This window comes from Gymnodraco acuticeps, unplaced genomic scaffold (assembly GCF_902827175.1).
Source record: "Gymnodraco acuticeps unplaced genomic scaffold, fGymAcu1.1, whole genome shotgun sequence".
Taxonomy (NCBI): domain Eukaryota; kingdom Metazoa; phylum Chordata; class Actinopteri; order Perciformes; family Bathydraconidae; genus Gymnodraco; species Gymnodraco acuticeps.
This window is the reverse complement of record NW_022990238.1, coordinates 5947181-5959700: the sequence shown is the minus strand read 5'-3', so window position 1 is coordinate 5959700 and position 12520 is coordinate 5947181. Positions and strand designations below refer to the sequence as shown.

General features: G+C 43.3%; 1 protein-coding gene across 5 annotated transcripts in view; it reads right to left on the bottom strand.

The window, feature by feature from the left end:
- The window catches only part of pde4a (phosphodiesterase 4A, cAMP-specific), a 43837-nt gene that overhangs the window by 6557 nt on the left and 24760 nt on the right, over positions 1 to 12520 (bottom strand). For all 5 annotated transcript variants that reach the window (XM_034220359.1, XM_034220362.1, XM_034220363.1 and 2 more), the window contains exons 2-13: positions 12315 to 12500; positions 11793 to 11829; positions 11567 to 11637; positions 10758 to 10807; positions 8295 to 8407; positions 3416 to 3509; positions 3122 to 3285; positions 2059 to 2157; positions 1813 to 1977; positions 1588 to 1687; positions 469 to 623; positions 260 to 382 (exon numbers count right to left, since the gene is read on the bottom strand). In XM_034220359.1, coding sequence (XP_034076250.1) covers positions 260 to 382; positions 469 to 623; positions 1588 to 1687; positions 1813 to 1977; positions 2059 to 2157; positions 3122 to 3285; positions 3416 to 3509; positions 8295 to 8407; positions 10758 to 10807; positions 11567 to 11637; positions 11793 to 11829; positions 12315 to 12500 — 1357 coding nt within the window. The remainder of the gene's footprint in view (positions 1 to 259; positions 383 to 468; positions 624 to 1587; positions 1688 to 1812; positions 1978 to 2058; positions 2158 to 3121; positions 3286 to 3415; positions 3510 to 8294; positions 8408 to 10757; positions 10808 to 11566; positions 11638 to 11792; positions 11830 to 12314; positions 12501 to 12520) is intronic.

The window sequence follows — 12520 nt, the reverse complement described above, 5'->3', positions numbered from 1 at the left end:
CTTGTGTTGAAAAGTGCTATATAAATAAACTTGCCTTGCCTTGCCTTGCCTTGCCTTGCCTTGCCTTGCCTTGCCTACAAGGTTTTTCTTGTCAAGTTTGACCAATCATCCTAAAATATACAAACATTGTCCATGTTTTTAGAATTTAACTATGAAATATCCTCTAGATTACATAATAGTTTTACCTTCTGCCAAAAGAGTGCCTTAAACCTTTCTTTTTTGACCTTACTTATAAATGAACTGAAAGGTGAGGTCTCACCTGTATCCTATCATTATAATGGTCAAGCAGCAATACTCCAGAACTTGTCACTTTCTTCGTTTCCACCATAGTCTTGAGGTCGGCCAGCAAACTCATGTGTTTAGACATATCCGTTGCCAAAACCTAGGAAAACAATTGAAAACATTATAAAGGGGTGCGTAGCTGAGTGAGAGCTTCATAATTCAAGCCTGTGTGCTGACAACACTCACCATGTCAATGACAAGTTTCCTCAGACTCTGTCTCTGCCTCTTGCTCAGGTTCTGGAAGATGTCACAGTTGTCTTCATGAAGCAGCTTGAAGCCCACAGCTAGGTGATGGTTCTCCAACACAGACTCATCGTTGTACATCAGGGCTAGCTCTGAATCTGAGGGAAGCACCATCCAACACTTACGGTAAGTCAAAAACACAATCAGACTGTGGTGGCACTGTTCAAAAATGTACAACTACTCAGTTGATTAAGGAAGAAGCACAGTGCCATGTATGCTCAGAGACAATAACTTCAATTTACAACTAGAAAAAGCACACAATTGACAAACCAAACAGATGAATGTAATAAAAACGTAACAAGTAAAAGTGTGCTTTTTCACTTTAACCCAGGAGGATTCACTACAAAATGCAACACTATTAGAACATTTTAACTCAGTGGAGTGTATTATAAACATTAGACACCACAAAACTAGAACAAACTATTCAATACAGTTATAAAAACACTATAATACAATAATACTTAAAATAGCAACATAAGACTAATTGAGTGTCTTTAAATGTCACTACTTCAAATTATTTTATTTCAGATCACGACACAATAATTAATGGTATGTGCAGTATTGTCACATAAAATGATTAGTTATAATTTGATTTAGAGGATGAATATATTTAGTTTTTGGGAAACTAAAAAATAAAAACAATGTTTTGCATAAAACTGACATGATAATACTTGAAAGAAGAGTTTAGAAACAACATTCAAATGAAGCCTTTACTGTGTAAAAAGAAAATAAATACCAGGTTTTCTCAGAATAGCTAACCTAGCAAAGTGGCCTCATCTAGTTCCTACATAGTGCTTCTAAGCTACCTGCCTTGTGGTCTTTTTAAAATCAAGAGACTCAAAGATTGCACCTGTCATTATTTTATTGGATATTTGATAGCTTGCCTCCTTTATTGAGACTAGTCTTGGGGAAATACATCACGTATCTGGTGTATTCACTTCTGAAACCCTTTATCAATTCTGCAAAAACAGCTTTTTGTTTGTTATTTTCATCATCATGTCTGTTGTTTTCTATTCTTTCTTTCTGAATTGAAATGTTTAAATGTGCGTCATTTCGACTCACTTGTGTTTATGAGGAATTGGTTGGACACTCCTGGATGGTCCACATCGTGGATGGCAGCCGCAAATAACGCAGCTAGTATCTCTAGATCAGTGAACACAGCCTGTCAGAGAGAAATAAGAGAACAAAATCATTTGTAAACTGTTGTTTACACTTTACCTTTTACTATTTTATCCTTTGAGGGCTTGGTATTTGAGCGTGTGAAGTTAGATGTGTCGAGGTATTTACATCTAGAGCCGGCGTGGATAGTAGTACATGAGTAGACTGAGTGACATCTGCAGCGTGGAGGCTGTTGTGGTAGGCCACGTTGGCATGGTAGTGGTCCTCCAGGGTCATCACATAGGTGACAAACGTATCCACGGGGATCCGAAAGGTATTTAGCAGATCTCTTTCCTACAGCCACATGGTCACAGTTAAGTCAGGCTACATACTGTATAACCCATTGTTAGTGAAAGCTCTTTCCCCGTCTCTCACCTGGAAGATGGAAAACATTATGCAGCTGAGGGGTCTGTTATTAGAGAACTCCGCCACACGAAAGATATTAAGGCCCCACATGTTTAAGTCAGTCAGCTCCTGAAGGCATAACAGGAAACATTAACACATGTCACTACAACAATCATACTTCAGTTGTTTGTTCTTCATACGGCTGAACACATTTCATATCAAAAACACAATATGGATTTGTGAAATATCCAAATCACAGGAGGCAACATAGTTGTTAAAGGAAGAAGATATGTAAACATATCATTTAGAGTTAAGTCTTGTGGTTTTCCTCCATAATTCTTTAGTTAGATTAAAATGATGTTGTTTGAAACATGAAGCATGCACCATTTTCTTTGTGTTATATTGTGGATCTTGCCAAATGAGTTATTAGTTTCTCTTCCTAAGTAAATATTTGTCTATAATATTGCTCTAATCCAAGACCAATGTCAACAGGATGTTTACAGGTGATGTCTGACATTATGATAACAGTGTCTGTTTACATAATCGGGTATTCCGATGGTCAAAGAAAGCTAGTCAAATATGTCCTGAACTGCATGTGTGCATAGCCGAATGAATTTAAGCTGTAGAACATGTAGAGATGATAGACAGGAAATACATGTCAGGATTTTGGATATCTATGTAGTTGATGTTATCTACTCTGTGGGTTTACTCTGTCTAGGCAATCATTTGCCAGCTGTTTTTCCATTTAGTTCAGTTCAGATCTTTTTTGTCCCAAATTAGGGTTTTCTGTTGCGTCAAGAGTCAAGACAGCAATAAACCTAAATATTAAACTAAATAAAAACTGGGGATGCACCACTCCAACTTTTTCAGTCCAGATACCTAAAATCTTTAAAATCAGCAGAAGTTATTCTACATCTTTGTTGAATACTCAATTCTAACCTGTGTTTACAGGTTTAAGCAATCACATTTATTGTATAGGCTTATGTAAATAGTATATAAACATAACATTGAATTGATCTCAGCTTTTTGAGTCGGTATTGGCCTTGATGGGTGCATTCTTAATAACAACACAGTAAGGTGAGGATGTATTTACTCTGTCTAACGCATCCTCGTGTTCAGTCTTCACGCCAAACCGAGGCATGGTGGAGTTTGAAAGGCTTGAACTGTGCGTGAGCTTCTTCACACCGCTGATGTGACACATGGGCTTCTCCCTCTCCCTTAAAGTCGGGGATGGGATCTCCACGTCGTTCTGCTTATCTGGGGAGGGGGGGGGGGGGGGGGGGGGGGGGGGGGGGGGGCAAGAGTCAGAGGTCAGCCAGGAGGGAGGGAGACAACACTATAAGGGACTGTAAAGGTTGATCACAGATGAATGGCAGGTGTGCTTTACCTAGAAAGGTAGTGGAGATGTATTCTGACACCTGGTTCCCTGAGCGACTCATCTCTGACAAATGGGACAGCTCCCTGTTCAACATCCTCTTGAACTAAGGAAGGACAGACAGACACAGGAAGTGAGCGACTTGACTTACAAAGAAACAGAAAGTAAAGCAATATTATTATTATTGTACATCCAATTCCAATTATTACTTACACATCACAACAAAACGTACTTTGGGTCAAATGTGAGACGAATAAATGATCACCCTGACTCTGGTTTCATTAACTAGTGTGAGAAAAGCAATGATGAATCATGCCTCCTCTTTTTGAGAACATACTGGTCTATGCCCCTAAATGTAGTGTGTGTTCATTTTGAAATGTATTTAAATGCTGCAGTATTGTGGCATTGTTATACATATTCTTCTCCCTACGTTCATGAACAACTAGTCTGCAGTTCCTTGCAGTACAGACACAAATGTGATTAAGCGAATACATTATCCCTGCAGTCAAAAAGCACAGCATGCTCTCTCAGATTTGATGTCATTATTGTATTTCTAAAGGGATAAAGGTGGCGTTGGAAGGCTTCACAGAGAATCTGTTGCACAAGCCATGTGAAGGCGACAATACGATTCGGACAAGACCCCTTTCAGTCTGTCTCCTGCCGACTGATCTTTCACACATAACAATCTCCATGGCAACCAGAGCGGTTGCCGTGGAAACTGCCTCCTCACAGTCCGTCCTTCAGCTTGATGTGAGAGCGGTGGCTGCTTGGGTGACAATCTGAGGGAGTAGGCAGGTGTCTCTGACCTTTACCAAGGTCAACCCTCCCCTCCTCTGCCATCCTCCTCTCTTCATCTCCCTGTTACTTATATCTGCTCCTCCTTCCCTATCACCGTAAACAACACTCCACCACCGCTGCCCTCAAGCCCCAAAATCCTCCCCTGCCTCAGGCTCCACTTTTGCCTTCCTGCCATTTCACACACTTCATGCATTTCCCTCCATCTTTAACTCTTTCAATAATCTTTTTTTTCCATTATTTCCCATCCCATTCAGCCTTGCACCAGTTACAAGGCCAAGCAAGTAGGTGCTCTAACAGCAAATCGTAGACGCAGTCAGGCAGAATCAGTCACCAGGAGCCAGGAGAGGAAGACAAGCCCCGTGGCACACTTCGGCAGCAGGCTCAGCCCAAACCTCCTCCTCTCTCAGTGCTCTCTCTCGTTCTTTCCTTCCCTAATGCTGTAACGCTGAGTCATAGCTGCCAACCAACACTTCCACGGTGCCAGTCCGAGTGCCAGGACAAACATCACTCTTCCTCTGACACTGACTAATGTGAACGCTCCACAGACATGACCACACATACACACAAATGCATACACCTGCATATGGGACCCAGGAGGGCTTTATTCATTGTAACGGCCTACGATCATGAATAACAATAGCCAAATAACACACATGCTTAAGGGTCTGAACTACTACATCTACAAGGGATCGATTGAGACTGCAAAAATAAAAGCAGAGAAAAAGCGTGCATATCTTTGTGTTCCCAATGTTTTTCAGGAAAAAATTATCACAAAAGCCAGACTTTGTTTTGCTAACACCATACCATTTCTAAAGCCAACTTGACATATCGAAGCCAACTGACACAATGTCTAGCTTTATACATTTGATATAACTCAGTCCGGAGACAATAGGCATTGTTCTTCACTGACAATACGCCTGGCTTCTTTGAGTCTGTTTTGAGGCCAGCCTCAGGGTAGCAGGAGAGAGACACAGAGAGAAGTGGGACGCAGGTGTAGAGGAGGGAAATGGACATTATGTGACACTGCAAAATACCTGCAGTAAAAACGGCTAGACTACTACACAAAGTCCCAAAGCTATTTCTGAGATTTTAAGTGGCTCGGTGAAATCTCAAAAGGAGAGAAATGCAGACCATGTATAGAAGGATGAAGTATGAGTTTGATAATGTCTTTTTGTTTACAGTGCTGCTGCTAGATGTAATCAGCTCTGTGCCTTTTTCCCTGTTCCCTTTCAATGGATTCATGCATAACTTATGTACAGGAACACACTGCCTAACAGTTTCCCACAAAGCCACTGTCAGACCCACATACATTCAGTTCATAATTAGCAAGTCCCAATGTAGCACCATTATAAACAAACAACACCATTGCTGTTGGATACAAAACAAAGACAAATAAGAACATGGAGAAGGCAAACAGAAGAGTTGTTAAGGCATGTTTAGATGTAAAACTTGGGCATGAATCCAAGATGGCCACTGCTAAGCCTTGTTTGCCCTCTGCAAGCCTTCCAACCCTACCTGGTCCCACCAACCGATGAGCCAGGGCCTGGAGCAGGTTTCACAGAACAGGTCGACTAGGGGCGTCCTGCGCTCCGCCGCCGTCCCATTCCCCTCCAGAACCCCTCCAGATGCACCCAGGTCCAGCTCTGCCCCTGCCCTCCCCTGCAGGGGGCTGTAGCTGGAGGAGCGGGGCAGCCTGTAGCCCCCTGGTACAGGTGAGGGGCAAGGGGATGGCGCCGGGTCAATGGCCTCTACCACACCCATGTTGAGGGTCACGGGGGGTTTGGGCCGATGGCACAGGCAGGAGGTGCGGTAGTGGAGCGGCGTGGGGGCGCTGTGTGTGCCCCAGTGGCATGAGGGCGTCGGCAGGGTGTGTGAGGAGAGGCCACAGCTGGTCAAGCCGGGACACTCCAGAGTGACGGCTGCCCCGAGTGGGGGGCGAAGGAGCAGGGGGGAAGGGGGTGACGGTAGGGGTAGCTGGTGCAGACTGGCCTTGCCTACATGCAGCACCCCAAAGCAGGCCCCCCAGTCAGTCCAGAGTCGGGCTCCAGCCTCAATGTGGTCCGAAGATGAGGGTCCCCCTGATGGGCAGACCAGGAGCCCCCTGGATCCGGCTGCTGTGGAGACTACATCTCATCCCATTTGCTGAGCAGACTGACCCAAATCTAAAGGTAGAGGTGGATGGGAGCCGAAAGAGGGAAGATGGAGGGAAACGAGAAAAGAGAGGGAGCGAGGGACCGTCTGAAGGGCACAGAGAGGAGCCGAGGGTGGAGAGGAGTGAGGATGTGAGAGAGATGTAAACGAAACAATGGTGTTGCGAGGGCAGAGCTGCTTGAGAAACAGTAATACAAAATTCAGATGATGGAGGTGAGAGGGACGGAGTGACGATGGCGGTAGGACAGAAAGGTGACCATAGTCTCAGATGATGGAGGTAAAGGGAGCTTGGATGACCACGGGAACATAGGGGGGAAGGAAGAAGGGAGACACATATGACATTAGCAAGAGCAAAACAAGAATGGAGAGGATGAGAGAGAGACAGAGAGAGAGGGATGCAGGCAGGCCTGTAGCAAACAGTCAGGCTCAAGAATCACAGTAGGGCTCTGGTCTGGAAAAACAGGCTCCCTCTCCCTGCATCGACTGCCCCTCCCCCACGGTACGGATCCAGAGGCCCGGCCCAGTCCTACCGGAGCATCAACCTGCAGCCTGTGCCGTCTCACACTGATCCCAGCAACACACAGTCAGTCCACAGTCAGACAGTCTGCCTCCTGATAGCTCCGTATCCCAGTCCCCTGCTCCGAGTCAATCCATGCCTCAGCTGGCCAAAAAGCCAGAGGTCTAATCCTGCCGCTTTAGGCTGCCGTTCCTCCTCCAATGCTTTGCCTCTTGCGCCATTTCCGTGGATGCTGTAGACAGCTCTCGCAAGCTAATCAGACAGTGTGGCTGCAGGCGCATGCATGTGTGCGTGTGTGTGTGTGTGTGCGTCTGTGCTTGCTTCTGCTCTCAGCCTGAGTGCGCATGTGCGACAAGACAGCATGTACGTCTGTTGAAAATATGTGTGTGTGCAAGGGTGTGAATAAGAGTGAGAGACTGAGTGGGAATATTCATGTGTACCTCCATGTTGGCACAGTGTGGAGGATTGCTGTAGCTTAGCTGCGGCTGTGAAAAGGCAGCGACATATTCACAGAGACTCTAATCACCCCAGGAGATTTCTCTGCACACATTGTTTGTGCACACACATGAATGATGTCCTTACAACCCATCTCCTGTCATCTCTCCCTTTGTCCTTTAATCAAAAGCGTGACTGATTAAAAAAGGGAGTATTGTCATTCAAATGGATGTGCAACATTGAAAGAATATCTAGAATAAAACAAACAAGGTACATGATGCTGTCTCTTTAAGACAGAACACTATTAAAGGAGCATCACCTCCATTTCATTGGTTGTTGCCCAAACCACATGGCTTGTGGTCAGAGTGGCAAGCCAATGACTAAAAGGGAAGGGCAGACCCTGCTGCTGTTCTATAGCAACCAAGGTTACAGCAGAGACATCAGCATCAGGACCCTCTCCCCCTCCCTGTCATGTCCTCCATACCCACAGTCCTTACTCCCTCTCTCTCTCCCATCCTCGAAGCCCCACAATTACAAATGCAGGCACACTTAAGAAGCCGCCCATGAGCACAAATGCAGGCGTGTAGATGCCATAATGCAAATTCAATACAACCTGTCTGCATCACTTGCAGTTGTCACCAGAAATGCTCATCTAGACATCATCAGCGTTTAGTCTAACATGGATGATATTCATTACAATTACAACCACAGGATTGCACATAAACCAAAGATACTTAATAACAAATAATTACTGCTTTTATTGAACAACTCTTGGTTTAGTGGCATCTCTAGCAGAAAATTATTTACCATTTATTTAAATTGTTAACCTTCTGTGTTATATGTATTTATTTGTAGAGTGGAACCTGATCCACATGAAGTGTTGAACTGTACCCTTTAACCATGAAATACACAGTGTATAGGTCATTTATGAACAAGCTTAGCTCCACACTGATTTAACGTAGAGGTGTTAGTGTGTGGACAGGTGTGCACCTTATTGGAGGCCATCTCGCTGACGGAGCGGTGAGTCTGAATGGTCTCCAGCTGGTCCAGACACCAGTCCAGTTCCTCCAGAGTCTCCCGAGCCATCTGCTGGTATGTCTCATCTGAGGACGAACACACAAAGACACACACAGACATTGAACAAACTAGCAGTAGAGAAAGGGCACAGAAAGTGGCATACAAACTTGACGACCTGAGAGAATACATTCTATTTTAAATGAGCTGTGACTGTAAAGGTCCAGCAACCCAGAAAGGTGGTAAACAATAAGAGTTGACCAATGTCCACCTTGTCTGCAAATAATAGTGTTTACATGGCTGTTCAACAATACAACTCAAAATGAAATGTGCTTCTACTCATTGATTGATAACACAACATGCGAATCAAAGTCACTTGTGTCATGCCGTCACTTTGCTTCTTTTTGTTCAATATATTAAATTATATTCAGCTGAATAACACAACATCTTTTTTTGTATTAACACGTAAATAAACCTCTAACATTGACAGCTCTAATTTGACATATTTCTATTGAATTCCCTGACAATTAATACATCTAAGTTATTTTTTGTTTCCTTCATTTCATTTCAAACCTTTATTTATCCAGATAAATCCCATTGAGATCATTGAACTCTTTTACAAGGGAGACCTGCTAAGATTGTTGTTGTAAACATTATTTTATATTTGTAATTATAATCAACACAGTTGGCATTAAATTATGATTAGTATCAGATGGAAAATGTATTGACATGTTATTTTTATGCTTTTATGAGTGTGTGTGTGTGTGTGTGTGTGTGTGTGTGTGTGTGTGTGTGTGTGTGTGTGTGTGTGTGTGTGTGTGTGTGTGTGTGTGAGTGTAAAAGGTGCTATAATAATTAAACGTATTATTATTATTATTATTATTATTGTTTGTTTGTTTGTAGCCTTTATTTAACCAGGGGCCTATACTAAGAAGCTGGTTCAACCTAACCTGGATATGTTTGAGTTAGCCGGTTGGCCTAACCCAAAACATACGCGCTCTCGCTAAACTGTACTACGACGCTGGTTATCAAGTGGATCGCTCAAGCCAGCCGTGTCCTATCTAGTTAGGTGCGCGTTCACATGAAAGGGGTGGTATTTGGAGCATTCGACCAATCACAAACATGGAGAAGCGTACTGACAGCGCAGCGTCATACTTCCTGAATGAAAAGTGAACTTTAATACTAGTCAAAAATGAAGAAGTTAAACTTTAAACATCCATGACTTAAACACTTTATCCAGGATAAAAGCCACATAGTCTGCACCTGCAAGGTGAATACAGCTGGCAAAAGAAAAAGTGTTTGAATGCGTACATTAACAGGTTTATGATATCACTGCCCCGTCTAAAACACGATCTGACTTTAATTACATTTGTCTCGAGTGTTTCGTCAACTTAATGTGTTGCTTAAAATAATACTTCTGCATACAGTAGGCCTATGTGACACTGTGAGTGTTGCACGGCCAGATACGGCTCAGCTGACTCAGATAAGAAAATATATGATACATTATGAAGTGATATGCCGCGGACTGTACTTAATGTTACTCTGATCCGGTTACTTATGTTGTGGTAGATATGTGGTAAGTGTTCTTAACGCTAATGTTATAATAGTCAGATTGCTCTGAAGATGGGAGGTGATATTCTATTAATGTTCACGTTCACACAGTCGGTGATTTTTGCCGGCCGTCTTTCCTGCGACCGCAGCTTTTCTGTATTTCCTTTCTCCTGTAATATGACTTGATCGCTTTAAACTCCGCACACTGAGCTCTGATTGGTCAGCAGGCAGTGCTTTCACTGAGTTGAGCTCTTAGCCTGCAACCTAACCTGGTCCCGACCAGGTTAGCCGCTAAGCATAAGTTACCATGGAGATCTAGCCCGCTAAAAAGAGAACCAGCTTCGTAGGACCGGAAAGCCGGAGTTTCCCCTGAATTTAGCCGGCTGAGCGAAAATCCTGCTTCGTAGTATACCCCCCAGGTGAAAGCCCCTTGAGATCAAAAGATCTCTTTTTCAAGGGTGACCTGCAGGACATTAGTTACACATGTAACATAAAAACAACAGAATTGTATTGTTATTATTATTATTATTATTATTATTATTATTATTATTATTATTATTATTATTATATACAGTTCAGATAAAAGGTTCTGTAGAGTGAAAAATAAGCTTTGCAAAAATGTCCTTTGAGTAAAAAAAGATTAAACTCTCTAAACATCAGCTTTATTTTTTATAACATAATTCTTTCAACTTTAGCAACATATGTTGAGTAATTTAATATCTGTCCAGTATGCAGTATACTTTTATTTAAGAACATACTCAATACTGATACCACATAATGTTTTGTACTGCTCTGCAGTCATTCCCATTACTGATGATGCATTCAGGGAGTGTGGGAGCCAGAGTGTGTCCTTACAGCTCTGTGAGTTTTAATTAGCTGACAACCTACCAGAGAGTGTAGCTTGGGGAACAGTGGGCTGGCTTGTCACTGGTGACCTCCTGTGGACAAACACATCATTACATGAGAGGCAGAAGCACACACTGCTGCCCCCTGCTGGGCTTCAACACACTTTCAGCATTACAGAAGGAAGCAACAAAAGGCATGGCTCACAGAGACGATATAAATATATTAATGTATGTTATGCATTTATGTGTGTCACAAATGGGGCTGTGCTTTCTAGATCCTTGAATATTGAATTAAACTGCAATGTGTGATTTATTTTTAGTGCTTAAAGAGGCCATTGTTTCACTTCAAATATTAAAATATCCAAAAATAGTCAAAGACAATGCCTGAGCCCTGTTCTCCTTTCAAGTAGCCTTTTTGGTTTCATAATTGTGTAGTAAGTGAGGCTGAATAATTATAGATGCTGATAACTCTGTGGTGCATTGGTTTATATATATCATATTGACGTGGAGATAAAAGGCTGCCAAGTCGAGCTCCTTCTATCTGCTGCATAACAAAGGAGAATCATTTTAGTGTTACTGACTATCTCTATCGTCTAGGTAGAGTCAGGGACATACATCTGAGGCGTGCTGCACTCAGTGTTCAGCCAGCAAGTTGGAGAGATGCCAAATAATGCAGATCATATTTTCCTTGAGCACAGCCGGATAATCATAAACTGTTTAATCATGATGGCAAAAGTGTTTCCCCTCGGGAGCGAGGAGAAGGAGACATAAGCAAACATACACTGCAAACTAAGCAGGCAGTCGTGACGAGTGTAAGTGGGGGGAAGGGGTGTTTGACAGCATGATACTGACTTGTTAGTGGTTGTTGTGACATTGGCGAGGATGGTGAAGTTGCTTCTTACAGTTCGTAGGCTGGCCAACACCTGGGGGATGGATGGACAGCGTAGGAAGGAAAGAAGGAGGAGGGAGGAAACAGGAGGGAGGAAACAGGAGGGAGGGCAAGTTCACTGCACCAATTAGCCACCTCTTCTAGTCATTTACGGCAATTAAACATGTCAGATCAGGTGCACAAACATACCTGAGCGAAAGGGGTGACGATCATGTCTTCGGCGTGCCTGCAGGACAGAATATGCAAAGAAAGAGCTAAATGAGAGGAATGGATGTGAGGTGTTTGGTGCTGAAGCACTCGGTATCAAGTGTTTATCTGAGAGGCTGCATCTGTGAGCTGCATGTTTACAAATACCTATGCAGATCTAAACACAGACACAGTCCTAAAATAAGCTAATGGAAGAGTTTGGGTGTGTTAAACTTACTGGAGGACAAGCCAGGAAATTGGAGAACAACAGTTACTGTTAAGGGGATTCATCATGATTTCATTAGCATAATGATTGCATAATTACAATCATAACCACTGCTGTGTTGATTGAGATGATGTGCTCTTGCTCTGTGTGTGTGTGTGTGTGTGTGTGTGTGTGTGTGTGTGTGTGTGTATGTGTGTGTGTGTGTGTGTGTGTGTGTGCGTGTGTGTGTGTGTGTGTGTGTGTGTGTGTGTGTGTGTGTGTTTAAATTGCATCTGCCAGGATGATGGCTTCATGCTTACCCCTCACTGTTGATGGAGGAGTTTCGTGACATGGTTTTCGGCGACGTGTCGAAGTCTGAGTCTGAGCGGTACAGGAAGGACTCCCTGCGCTGGCTCTGGGGGAAAGAAGGGTGGAGCACCAACCCAGGACTCGCCTGCGAATCCATGGGACTGCGTCCTGGAGAGGGACCATTCTCTGAATCGAAGCTGAAGGGTTAGAGAGGACA